At 38.2% G+C, this 13,787-nt stretch overlaps 1 protein-coding gene across 1 annotated transcript in view; it reads right to left on the reverse strand.

Annotated features, from left to right (window-relative positions):
- Nucleotides 1-1,029: 1,029 nt before the first annotated feature.
- LOC149222277 (uncharacterized) overlaps nucleotides 1,030-13,787 on the reverse strand; it is a 361,030-nt gene continuing 348,272 nt past the window's right edge. The window contains exon 6 of the mRNA XM_089385348.1: nucleotides 1,030-1,058. Within this exon, the coding sequence (XP_089241474.1) occupies nucleotides 1,045-1,058 (14 nt within the window). The 3' untranslated portion in view covers nucleotides 1,030-1,044. The remainder of the gene's footprint in view (nucleotides 1,059-13,787) is intronic.

The raw sequence follows: 13,787 nt of genomic DNA on the forward strand, positions 1-13,787 counted from the left end.
ACTTCAATAGTCCATTACAAGCATATTTTCTTCAGATCTAACTATTCCTAAGATATTCATCATTTGCACACCCGTACCACTTTGATCTTCATCTCCTTATATAGCTTATTCTTTATCCAATACCGCAAGTCACAACCATACTCCATCTGATGGTTTTCTTAGACGGGATCAAAAGATCTTTTACTGGGCTCAATACCATAGGGCAATACTATGGTAAGGATCCTTGGTATTTACAAAACCATGGTGTGGAAATTGTACACGCCTTTTCTTCTTCATACCTACATTTGCATGCATATTTTCTTAACAAAGTGCACGTATACTTCTTGAAATTTCAACTTTTCCATTCTTCTGCCTCTGAATTGTTGTGCCTTTGATCAAATTCTCTGTCACGTGTAGACACATCTTATTTACATATTCATCAAGTAGATTTATAGAAAAGGACAACTCATCAAGTAGGTTGTCATCAAGGACAACACATAATTCATAATGCCAACAAATTTGGCCTTGTGATGAAAAAATGGCTAACTTCATGTTGACTGAAAAGATCATACTCTATGCCTTCTAGGAATTCTTTCCCATTGATTGTCCCTTTGACTTTGGAAAATTTGGTTTTGTCTGTTGTTATATGATAAATTTTTTGCTGATAGCCTTCCAGTGAAATCAATTGGCCAATGGAATTTCGTCGAGCTGGAAGTCCCTTTTGTTGTAGAGTATTAAACTTTCTATGAAACATTCAAATTCGGGCTTCCGAGTTTTGACACTTGTTCTCTAATTGTAACATCATTTTTTTCTTTTTCAAAACTCTCCTTACCTCTAGGACAATATTAGTGTTGTGAAAGTAAATCCCCTCTACAAAGAGAGGCAATCCCTCTAGAAAAATGAGTGGGTCTAGCAACAAACTAAACTAACTAACAAACACTTTCCGAGTTTATGTTTAACAAATGCAGAGATAAGGAGAAACCTACCTCGCTCTGATGATAATCGTTCAATCCTTTGGAGATGGCTTTGATTCTTTTGTTCTAGGCCTCTCTCCTTAATTTTTCTTCACATTTCAGTATCTGCAAGGAAGATCGAAGAGCTATGTAAGATAAAATAATATATATGGCATACATCAAACATAAACTACTTAATAGATGGAGTATTAAGCTAAAATCATAAACATTTACACAATTATGGAAAGTGAACATCAGATGTATATATTAATAATCTTAAAAGAAAAGCATACAACCTATGCCTTAATGTTGGATACCTCCTTTTGGTGGATGTGTAGTCCAAGAAAAGACCATTCAAGCACTCCTTCTTCAAGCTAGAATGGGTAGCACGTAAGTAATATCTCAGCATAGGAATGCAACAATCAATGACCAACCATTTGGGGATGGAAGGGAGTGAATTTATAGGAAGGGAGAGGGAGTTAGGGATCCAAAAAAGAGGGAGGAAGGTCCACATATCAAGGCAAAATCCCATGATGATAAGATCAATAGGTCCAAATGGGAGAGCTCGACCATATTAAAAACAACCAATGTCCATCTCGTTGTTCTCGAAGGTTCTAGTCCACGAAGCTTCTCCTCCAGTTTGGAAAAATCTACCATAAGAGGTTCAATGTGGGTTTTCATATCAAAACCCATGCTGGAAATGCTAGTGTATAACAGTTCAACCTACCATCAACACCGATAGGCAGTGGAGCAAAATGCTTATTGCTAAAATTTAGGGTTTTAGTTAGCCTTCTTCAAAATGGATTTAGGGCAGTTTTCCTTTGATTCTTCTGGGAGGTTTTGGTCTATATATCATATTGTTGATCAGTGGTTGTCATTGATGTCAACCCAAGCATCACCAGGGGCTACTCCAATCTTGCATGGGCATTTTGACTTGACAACTTACTCCATTCCGAGTCAAGGATCTTCTAGATGGATCGTACTAGTCCATATGTTTCCATTGATATATGTAACACCACATAATTCTTCACGGTTTGATAGATATTCATGTTTGAAGTTAATAACCCTAGTTAGTGGGCTAAAACCCTATGGGGTTGTGGCATGGCTCTCATAATTGGTTGTGGTCATTGAATAGTCAATAATTAATAATAAAAAAAGAATCTCCTAAAATCCCTCCAACATTCACTTGTTGAGCACCCTCTCAACTCAAGACATTCACATAAATAGTGACCCTCATATCCTCCTCTAGTAGGGATTTTATGGATTCAAACAGTTCATTGTGGAATGTTCATTATAACATTTTTTATGTGAATTTTGAGAAGCTGAAATTAAAACCCATTTGAGTTGTAATCGTGATGAACCCTATCACCAAATTTCATATCTTGGTTAGCTATATTTTTGGAGATATGATCTGAGGAAGTTAGGATTTTTGCAAGCTCCCGAATTCCATGTCAAACAGGTGACGTTGGGAAAATCATCATAATTTTATCTCTGAGAATTGGATTTAAATTTCGTATATAGTGATAGAAATATGATGAACGGCAGTTTGTTGGGTATCATTTTCAGGGCCGAAGGTCACAACAATGACACGTGGCACTTCGTACAAGTTTGCTCTATTGAACCAACCTATAATAGGTCATCGTGGGAGATTGAGCATAACTCTTCCTTGAAGAATCCAATCTTGATCTGACCTGTGGGGTTGGAAAGCAGACTCATAGGGATACCACAGGACATAATTTCAGACCCTGGAGATCCAAAATTACATGGATACAATAGATTCAATATCGAGCTCCTAGAGGCAAGAAAAATCATGCATTCAAGGATTACTGCAGTAAGGACCACACATCAACTGTCAAGGGTAAGTCTCCTACAACAAGGTATGTATGATTAGTGTTTACATTTTAATTTTGAGTATCATCTCTGACATATGTTTTTGCAGGACAACATAAGTATATATAGGGTCTTGGTTATATCTCTATGTCTCTATATGTCACAATTAGTTTTCATATCACATTTCGGATGTCCTATTCTTGATACTACACATTTGATGCTACATATTCTTGATGCTACACCAATTCTTCTAAATATATATGGTGTTGTAAGTTCATGTTACTTTTCTTGTCGTAGTTGATACGATGATCTTCGTTGTTGTACTTAGAACTTGGTCCATCACAAGGCTAGGGTCTATCATCAGTTTTTATTGTATATATCTTTAGGTCAGTTTTGGATATAGTCTTTCATAAAGTCCAGGCCTATATCAAGAGTGGGAGTCTTTGTCTACTGCTGCAACAAGTCAACAACAAAAGTGACAAGCACACATTAGGTATGCATTGTAATTTTAATTTGTATTTATTCATTATTATGCACTTACATGTGATTTGTAGGAAGAGGTAAGTTGAAGGGTATTTTGTTTTGTTTTGGGATTGGTTTCGCTAGGAAAAAATTTCCTGTAGGTAGAAGACGATTCAAGTACAACATCAAGCAAGAATTCAGGAGAAGTATCAAATCAAAGGAAGCATTGCAGCGAGACATCCTTGAATATATGACAACCATCCAGATATCATGAAGTATTGTTAAGGCCAAGAGTCATCATCGTAAAGATTGTAAAAGAGTCAGTTGTGAAAGAGTCATTCTGCCTAGAGTCGAAGAGGCAGTGTTGGGAGGTATATGAGTCATTATTGGGATGATGTCATGGTTAGGTTGTAGGTCATAGAGTGATTGGGTATTTGGTCAAGTACACGAAAATCATTGTACATTTTATTGTATCGCTGATTGTTTTCCTTGGTTTGGGAATCCATAGTCTTGTCTTATTTGAGTCATTATAGGGTGGAAGGGAGGTAGTAGGAAGGTGTATGAAGTTTCCTACAGGTTGGGGCCCGTGAACACTTCAGGGTGGTATGGTGGTGCTAGGGTGAGTTGTGGATCGCTAGGGTGTTGGTGCATCCATTCAGTTTCTTACTAAAGAAACCAGGGTGTTGGGGTGTCCTTCCTGTGTGAGCTGGAGAAGAATGATTTTCTAGAATTCTAGGAATTTGTTGCTTTGATTTTAGTTGGGGTTGAAGATTAAAGAATTTATTAGAAAAGTGTTCGATGTATTTTGACCTAGAGGGGGTTTTCCACCTAAAATTCTTGTGCCTAATGTGTTCTTTTATTTACTATTATTACTGCATAAACATTAATAATAATTAAATATTAAATAATGCTTAGAAAAGATTTAAAATTTATAATTGCTAAGGAATACTAATTCACCCCCCCCAGTATTTCCAACAATTGATATCAGAGCTTGGTTCCTTCAATAGTAGTCTAAAAACAAGAAGGAAATCATGGAGTATCCTAAGAATATATTTCCTTTGTTCAATGGAAATAACTATGCACTTTGGAGTGGAAGAATGCAGGTTCATTTGTTGGCGCAAGGATACGAAGTATGGCAAATCATTGACAAAGGCTTCACATCGACCCTTGATGAACAAGGTAAGAAAAATACGGTATATGATGCAAATGTTAAATATCGTATTATCAACAGGCTTATTTAATCTATTTATCTTAAGGTATTGAGTTGCAAAACTGCTAAAGAGGTATCTGGAAATCTTGCAAATATATATGCAGGTGACTCAAAGGTGGAAGAAGCAAAGCTTCAAATTTTTAGGGAAAAATTTGAGAAACTCAAAATGAAGGAAGATGAAGATATTGCTACATACTTTCAACATGTTGATGAAACAACAAATATATTGGAAGGTTTGGGAGAACCTATTGAAATGAAAAAATTGTCTACAAGATCCTCAGAACCTTGCCAACAATATTTAACCCTAAGGTATCTTTCTTGGAAGATAGATTGAATATGACCAATCTCATCATAGATGAATTGCATGGAATTCTTACAACATATGAAATGAGGATTGAAGAATAGGATGGCACATTTCACTTAGAAACAACATTTTCCGCATCCAAGAAGAATGGTAAGGACAAGCAGACTTAGAAAACAAAAACTTGCAGTTGTAAGGATGAAGAAAAGGAAGAAGAGGATGAAGAACTTTCAAATAAAGAATTCATCTACTTCACGTGGAAAATGAGAATAGGTATGGGAAAATTCAAAGGTAAACTTCCATTAATATGTTTTGACTGTGGTGAGGTTGGGCATATTGCAACCAAATGTCCTCACAAAAATGAGGCTGTTACGAATGGAAATAAAGGTCCTAGGAAGTTCAACAAGCAAGGCAAGAAGAAATAGTTTAAGAAAAGTTTCTTCACCAAAGAATATAGTTCCTCATCTAAAGAAGACAGTGATAACAAAGAAGAATACAACGAAAGAGTATTGTTTATGGCCAAGCATAATAAGAAAGAGGAACCTGACGAAGAAGGAGACAAAGAAGAAGAAATGGCTGAGGTCGAATTTCAAAACAAAGTGATCAGAGTTATCAAAGAGTTCAAAGCCGAGAAGAAGCATTTCAACGCTCTTGAAGATGAATTGAAAACAAAAAAGAGAACAGGTCCTCAACCTTAAAATCAAGGTTCAAGAATACAAGCGAATTGAAGAATCTCTCAAGAAATAATGAAAGGAAAACAACAAGGAAAGAGAAGCATTGATGGATTCCACTTGTTGAGAGTTTTCCGTTGATATATGGCACACCACATAATTCTTCATGGTTTGAGAGATATTCATGTGTGGAGTTAGTAACCCTAGTTGGTGGGCTAAAACCCTATGGGGTTGTGGCATGGAACTCATAATTTGTTGTGGTAATTGAATATTCAATAATTAATAATGTTTTTTTCCCCTAGACTCCCTCCAACATTCACTTGTTAAGGACCCTCTCAAATCAAGATATTCATATAGATAGTGACCCTCATATCCTCCTCTAGTAGGGATTTTGTGGCTTCAAACCGGGCATTGTGGAATTTTCACTATACCCTTTGCTTTGCAATGCTTCAGAAGCTACAATTAAAACCCATTTGAGCCGCAATCTTGATGAACCTCATGACCGAATTTCAGACCTTGTTTTGCTATATTTTCGGAGATATTATCTGAGGCAATTAGGATTTTTTAGGCTCCTGAATTCCTTGTCAAACAGGTGACGTTGGGAAAATCATCATAACTTTCTCTCTGAGGATTGGATTCAAATTTCGTAAATAGTGATAGAAATAAGACGGACTGTTGTTTGTTGGGTAGCCTTTCCATGGTTGAAGGTTGTAATAGTGACACATGTCACCTCGTACACGTTGGCTCTATTGAACTAGTCTATAATCAGGTCATCATGGGCGATTGGACATAACTCTTTCTTGAAGAATCCAATCTTGATCAAACCTATGGGTTTCGGAAGAGGACTCAGAGGGCTACCACAAGGTGAAATTTCAGACACTGGAGATCCAAAATTACATGGATACAACAGATTCAATATCGAGCTCCTAGAAGAAAAGAAAAAGAATGCATTCAATGATCACTGCAGTAAGGACCACACATCAACAGTCAAGGGTAAGTCTCCTATAGCAAGGTATGTATGATTAGTGTTTATATTTTAATTTTCAGTATAATCTTTGACATATGTTTTTGTAGGACAACGTAAGTGTATACAACGTCTCGGTTATATCTCTATGTCACTATATGTCACAGTTGATTTTGATACCACATTTCTAATGTCTTATTCTTGATACTACACATTTGATGCTACACCAAGCCTGCTAAATCTATATGATGTTGTAAGTTCATGTTACTTGTATTGTCATAGTTTATAGAATGGTCTCTGTTGTTGTACTTAGAACTTGGTCCATCAAAATTCTAAGGTCTGCCATCAATTTTTAATGTATATATCTTTAGGTCAGTTTTGGATATAGTTTTGCATAGAGTCTTGGCCTATATCAAGAGTGGGAGTCATTGTCTACTACTCCATCAAGTCAACAACAAAAGTGACAAGCACACATCTAGTACGCATTGTAATTTTAATTTTAATTTATTCATTATTATGCACTTACATGTGTTTTGCAGGCAAAGGTAAGTTGAAGGGTATTTTGTTTTGTTTTGGGATTGGTTTCACTGGGAAAATTTTGTACGTAGGTAGAAGAAAATTCAAATACAACATCAAGAAAGAATTCAAGAGCAGAAGTATCAAATCAAAACTAGCATTGCAATGGGACATCCTTGAATACATTACCACCATCCAGATATTGTGAAGTATTGTTAAGGCCAAGAGTCATCATTGTAAAGTTGTAAAAGAGTCATTTGTAAGGATTCGTCATTGTAAAGATTATAAAAGAGTCATTTGTGAAAGAGTCATTCTGCCTAGAGTCGAAGAGGTAGTGTTGGGAGGTATAGGAGTCACCGTTGGGATGATGTCATGGTTGGGTTGTAGGTCATAGAGTGATTGGGTATTTGGCCAAGTACACGAAAATCATTGTACATCTTATTGTATCATGGATTGTTGTCCCTGGTTTGGGAATCCACAATCTTGTCTTATTTCAGTCATTATATGGTGGCAGGTAGGTGTTAGGCAGGTGTATGAAGTGGCCTACAAGTTGGGGTTTGTGAACACTTTAGGGTGGTAGGGTGGTGCTAGGGCAAGTTGTGGCTCGCTAGGGTGTTGGGCATCCATTCAGTTGATTATTAAAGAAACTAGCTCATTGGGGCGTCCTTCCAGTGGGTGTTGGAGAAGAATTCTTTTCTAGAATTCTAGGAAGTTGTTTCTTTCATTTCAGTTGCGGTTGAAGATTAAAAAAATTATTAGAAAAGCGTTTGGTGGTTTTTTACCTGGAGGGGGTTTTCCACCTAAACTTCTTGTGCCTACTATGTTCTTTTATTTATTGTTATTACTGCATAAGTATTAATAATAATTCAAAATTAACTAATGCTCTGAAAATATTTAAAAGTGCTAATTGCTAAGGAATACTGATTCACCCCCCCTTAGTATTTCCAATATATGGTGTTGTAGCAAATACCACCCTCCAAACTTTTTCCTTAGCTTTGTTTTGGAGCCTCCCTACCAACCTTTCATAGCAGCATGTCTTGTCTTGTCAAGTACACAAGATTCAATGATTTTCTTGCAGAATGGCAGCCTATCCATCAAAGTTTGTTGCATCCCCCTCATAGGCTATTTCACCAGACTTGGTCTAGCTGCAGGCTGAGCATCTCCCTAAAGAAATTGTGCAGTTCTAGAGGGTAACCAGCCTTCCCTCTAGGAATTGCGCAAATCTGTCTATCACTATTCACTAATAAAATTTCACAATTCATCCCAACAGGGCTGTGTAGCCCAGAAAATGCACAATTATGGGTAGCAGTCAGCTTCTTGGCCCAGAAATTGTGCAATCCCTCTGGGTAGACAACCCAGCTCCCTCCCAAAAATGCGCATTTCTTCCTCCCAGCTGAGCAGACTGTTGCATGTGCAGTTGAGCTAACCAGTTCCCTCCGAGACCGAGCAAAACTATTTTGCATGCATGGGCTACTCCTCCCAAGGTAGCATGCAAAGCCATCCCTTGTTTCAGGGATGTATTTTTAGTAGTTGGAGGTTACATGCAAGTATCATTTCAGAAACCTCCCACCAAGTGTCGCTTTCCCTAGATTTGTGGCATGCAGGTTGCAACCTCGATGTTATCGAAACTCATCAACCGGATGCTACAGAGATCATTCCTCACGTCGATCTTGTAGCTCTGACATCCAACATTTCATCTAGGAGTCGTTAGCACATTCAACAGTTGTTTCGGGGTAAGCTCGCTTTTCATGTCTCACGTTACGTTTCTAGCATTTTTTGTGTTTCGCTTCGTACGAATGTTGTCTACTTGATTTCAGTGAGCATGTGTTGTTGTTTTGATACATAGTAGCTAATACTAGCATTGTTTCAGCTTTCGTTTACATCTCACTGTTGTCACTTGCATGACACTGTTTTGCACGGATGGTCGTCGTTGTGGCGACTCACTTCACACACATGCATGCTTTCCCATTTTCTGAATCCTACACTTGCTATTTGCATGAATGAGCATTCACTCTCCTTTGCACTCATCTCACCATGCATTCAAAATTCTCATGTTTTTAGTCGTCCGTCAACTCGACTGGGATGCCTTGGCCCGAACCGTGCCTTACCTGGCTAGCACTATGCATTTCCGAAAGAGAAGTCTCTACCTTCCCTCCAGAAATTGCACAAGTCTATCCAGGCACTGACATCTAGGATTTCATTGCACAATTCTTGGAGGCAGTATCCTGTTGGCCCTAGAAACTACACAATGTAGCTTTCTGGTTGCATGTCATTGCTGACTAAAATTGTGCATTATGCAGTTTCAGTCGCCAGTAGGCTAGGCTGGACTGTGCATTGCACAGTTCCAACAGTCAGTCAACCTCCTAATAGCCGAGACTATGCCTTATGCAGTCTTGGCAATTAGTCTCTCGACCTCCCGGCGAATATTGTGAAACCTTCATGATCAGTCACATAGGTATGTTGCAAGTCAGTTCTCAAGTTTGTTTTGGTTTTCGACTGACAGATTTCTTGCCATGAGTGTTTCCATGTATCCAAGTATGACAGGTGTTCATTTGCCTCTCAGCATCAGAGGTATAATAGTTTCCAAGAGATTAGAGTCGAAGACACCATTCAGATCACACTTGGGGATGCAGTCGATCAAGTTTCTATGAACTTGCCTACCCACAACGACATCAAGTTGTTCATAGACAAGGACATCAAGATGTGATAGAAGCAATATCATAGGAAGCAACATCATGAACAGTAGTTCGAGGAATCACATTGGATGCAACAGATGCAAGAGGAAGGTTATTGACAACACAGAGGCAAAACAAAGTTGCAAGCTCAAGCAGATCCACTTGTGATGAAAGCAACTTTGGAGACTCAGGCTATGAGGTGGCGGTGCGACATGAAGATCGCGTGAAGGCAGATAATGGAACAGAGAAGGAGTTGCATGTGCTGAAGCAGCAACCCAAGGAAGAACAAGAGCTACATAGACAAGAGGACGAGTCGCAGCAAGAGCAGGTACAAAAGGGGGTGCAACATGCACTCACAAATGAAACTATACACATAAAAGTTATAGATCCATCCCAGCAGCTAGCATAGAGTAGAAAAGGTGAGTAGTGTTTTTGATCCTATGCAAGGGAATACAGTGGCATGCATGTCATTGTGTGCATGCATGTGATCCCACCCATTCGGCACACTCACCAAGGTGAAGACAAGAAGCAAGTCTAACTGGAGCTAAACATGTACTCTGACAAGTTGATGTGCACGGCCACTAGCACATGCTTGGAGAGCAATGTAGACACTATGCATCAACATTTTTCTAGTCCAGTCGCACTAGGATGACCATGCACATGCTATTAGACGAGTTGGACAGAGGAGCTATATTAGTGCACCCAAATTCAACGAAGGCAAGAGTTTGCTTCAGAAAGATGTCACCATTGAGTTCATTGACACCATCACAGAAAACCAAGCTTGGCATCAGCTCACCACCTTCGACCATCACAAGCATGTCAAAGAGTTGGTCTCACAATAATGGTCTGAGTGTTAGTGATGCATTGCATGACTTTCTCAAGCCATTTTGTCTCACATGGGCACATGTGCATTATAATGTAACGTCTTGTCAAGTGGAAGTTCAAGTGTTGATAGTTAGATGTAACAATCATAGAGTAGATGAAGAGTCATGAGGGTAGATGAACAGTCTCAAAGGGGAATGTCAAGGGTCACCCCACCCTTTGCTATAAATAGTCCCTCATAACTTATTATATGGGCTTTTGGTGAACCAAGCTTTCAATAGGACTATCTTAGAGAGATCTTGGATAGTATTGTAATGAGCCTTGGCTTCTCCACTGTGCAGAGCTAGTATATCTCTTTGGAGGAGCAAGTTGTTGTGGTTGTAATGTTCTGCTATCGAAACTAGTGGTTAGACATGGATGTATTGTATGACTGGAACTTACACTTATTAATATAACAGAGCCAACACGTTTCATGCATATGTTGTATTGTATTCTATGCTATCTGGTTTACTCTAAATGATATATGTATTTGTTTCCTTACAGATGAATGTATGGAGTTTTATGTATATGTATGTATGAATCTTTCTGAAACGTGTTGTTGGTTTAACTTTGGATTGCTAGCTAATTTGCCTTCCATTTTGTGATGCATCTTTGCTCACATGTTCCCTTATTAACTCCATGCTATTCACGCGAAGTTTCCAAGGTGCCCCATGATGATTTGAACCCGATCGCGATGTGTGCCACTGTTATTAACTCCATGCTATCACAAGTTTCCAAGGGGTGCACTCATCTCAACCCCCATGTGTTTGAACCTCTCATGCACCTTCCTTGGCTTGTTGCAGTTGTCACATCCCTACTACCAATAGAGACATCTTACTTGCCTCTGTGCAAAACCATGGTCAAGGCATTACCATACAACCCACTATTGGGACTCCTACACAAATGGTATGAGGTCTAATTGGGACTTTTTACCAGGGAGATCCCCTTACATGTTGGCAGGTCCAGCACTGTCAACAGATGGATATGTTGCACAATAGTTAATGTTTTGGCACTTCAGGATATGGAACAGGAAGTGAACAGGAGGTGTGGCAAAATATTGTGTAACAAATGCCCCCTAAATCATGAAGGTAGAATAGGGAGTGTCGACTGAGATGCTTTACAAGTTAGTGCAAGGGTGAGAACAACATCATAAGGAGACATGCAAATCAATCATACACATATATGAAATCTCTGATGATCATGCCTAATGATACATGAATAAGCATCTAATAATACATGAATCCATGGTATTGATGCAGCCATCCGAATAGAAGGGATCATGTGTATGGATCCTTGGTATCATCACAACCATTTGAATAGAAAGAATCATGAATATGGACCCACAGTATGCTCATAGCCATCTGTCTAGAGGAAGCATGTGTACAATCATGAATAACTCATAACTCCACACAATCTGGATTTTATCAGACAAAATCTAGGGTCTTGCACTCCGTCTCAACCCAATCAATGTATGAATTCTAGCATGTGAATAGACGTGTTGAAGTCGAACATGATAGAAAACCACTTGATTATTGATCAATGATGTAAAACTTTAACATGCATGAGAGAAACCACCAATAATGACAATGGATCTCAAGTGTACAATAAGCACAATCCATAAATGTGAATAATGAAGTTGAAGTTGAACACCTGTGGAATCACCCGATCCATGGTCAATGATATAAACCTATTGTTGAATGTGAATAAATTTCCATTAAGGCATGAAAGCTCTGAGTTACTGGAAGGGAGTTTCTAGATCATCTTCTCGAATAATGAGCTGAAGTCGATAGGAAGTTATTCATCGAAGGAGGGCCATAATGAATCCCACATCATCGACACGAAACAACAGGATGTAGTAGAGGAGATAAGTGTGATCTAGGACTTTGGAAGAAAGTCAGACACTGTATAAGCGATAAAGAACTGCCAATAGGACTTCTCTTGAACATATTGGCGACACGACTCTAGATTTTGGCAGCATTTGACTCAACATAGGATTAGAGGTCATGATGACGAAATGATATAATCATATGAGAGGCAAAAATGGATTTCCGTAACCCAAGAAGGTAAGTGACTAAGTGAGGGTGTCCCAAACCTGATACGAGCAACATATGAGTGTCATCTTCAAGAGTGACATGTTGCCTTTACAAAATACAAGAGATGATCACTTCCACTCTTTCCCCCACCATTTCAGGCAAGTACCCCATATATTTTTTATCGCAAGCTTGAAGGGGATAGAATATTCTTGCCATATAAGTTCATCCTTTGGATGAATCCATCCTAGTAATTTTTATGAGTCCTAGGGAGGAGAAAATTCATCTCGTCATGGTGACAAGTCCTATGTCATTTAAGTTTTACGAGTTTGACAAAGGTGAAACTCAACATATTTTTCATGTTTAGAGAGTTAAAAAAGAAGCGGAAGAGAAAACTCTGAAGGTCCCTTTTTGTAAATTGTATCTTGATCCTGAAAAGGTAGAAAACAATATCCAGGAGAACCTCTTAGCCATGTTCGACTAAGGTATTCCTTTTTATACAATAGTCTATCTTAGTCCAAAAAAGGGTTAAAATTATACTAAGTAGACATCATTCCATTTACTTTAACAAGTTTGAAACAACAAGTACTAGACAATCTTTTCATTTTTTGAGAGTCAAAAACTCCAGGGGGTCACTTTTTCATTTATTTTTGTCGAGTCCTAAAAAGTGATCAAATAAAACTCGTTGATTTAGTCAAGATAAATCATTGTAACTAAGAAATATGACCTCTCTCTACACAAGGAAACACACATTATCGATTTTGAGGAAAAATATTAAAAAATGAGTGAAATATGCCCTAATTTGGTAAAAATATTATTTAAAACTTATAAATAGGGCAAAAAGTAAGTCATTTTTACCATTCTACCAATTTGCAATTGTGAGAGAAGTTTTACCTCATTTTACCTTGATTTTTAGATAAGGAGCATGATCAATCCCGGACACCATTCGCCGAGCCACTTGTTGTAGGTAAGAGATCTATCCCTTCCCTTCATTTTGGTACTCATTTCATGAATTTTCATCCATAGAATAGGTTGCAAGGAGGACTTGCAAAAAATTTATATCGTGGGTGACCAACATGGGTTTTACCCATCAGACTTGCGCTACTCACCCTGTGGTCAATTAGGCCTTTGTAATGGTAGCGCAAGAAAATTCATAAATAGTCACACTGGTGCTGAGTTAAATTTTTTAAGTGAAATCCTCCATGTTAAATAGTTTATCTTGGATTTTGTCTCCATGGAAGCTCATGGAATAATGTTTTATTGATTTTCCATAGGATAATTAGTCCAAAAAGGTGGTTGAATGGAAAGAAAGGGGACATGAAGCTGAACAACATG

The sequence above is a fragment of the Pinus tabuliformis genome, chromosome Q, assembly GCF_031772625.1.
Source record: "Pinus tabuliformis cultivar Carrire ecotype Pingquan chromosome Q, CPIR1, whole genome shotgun sequence".
Lineage (NCBI taxonomy): Eukaryota > Viridiplantae > Streptophyta > Pinopsida > Pinales > Pinaceae > Pinus > Pinus tabuliformis.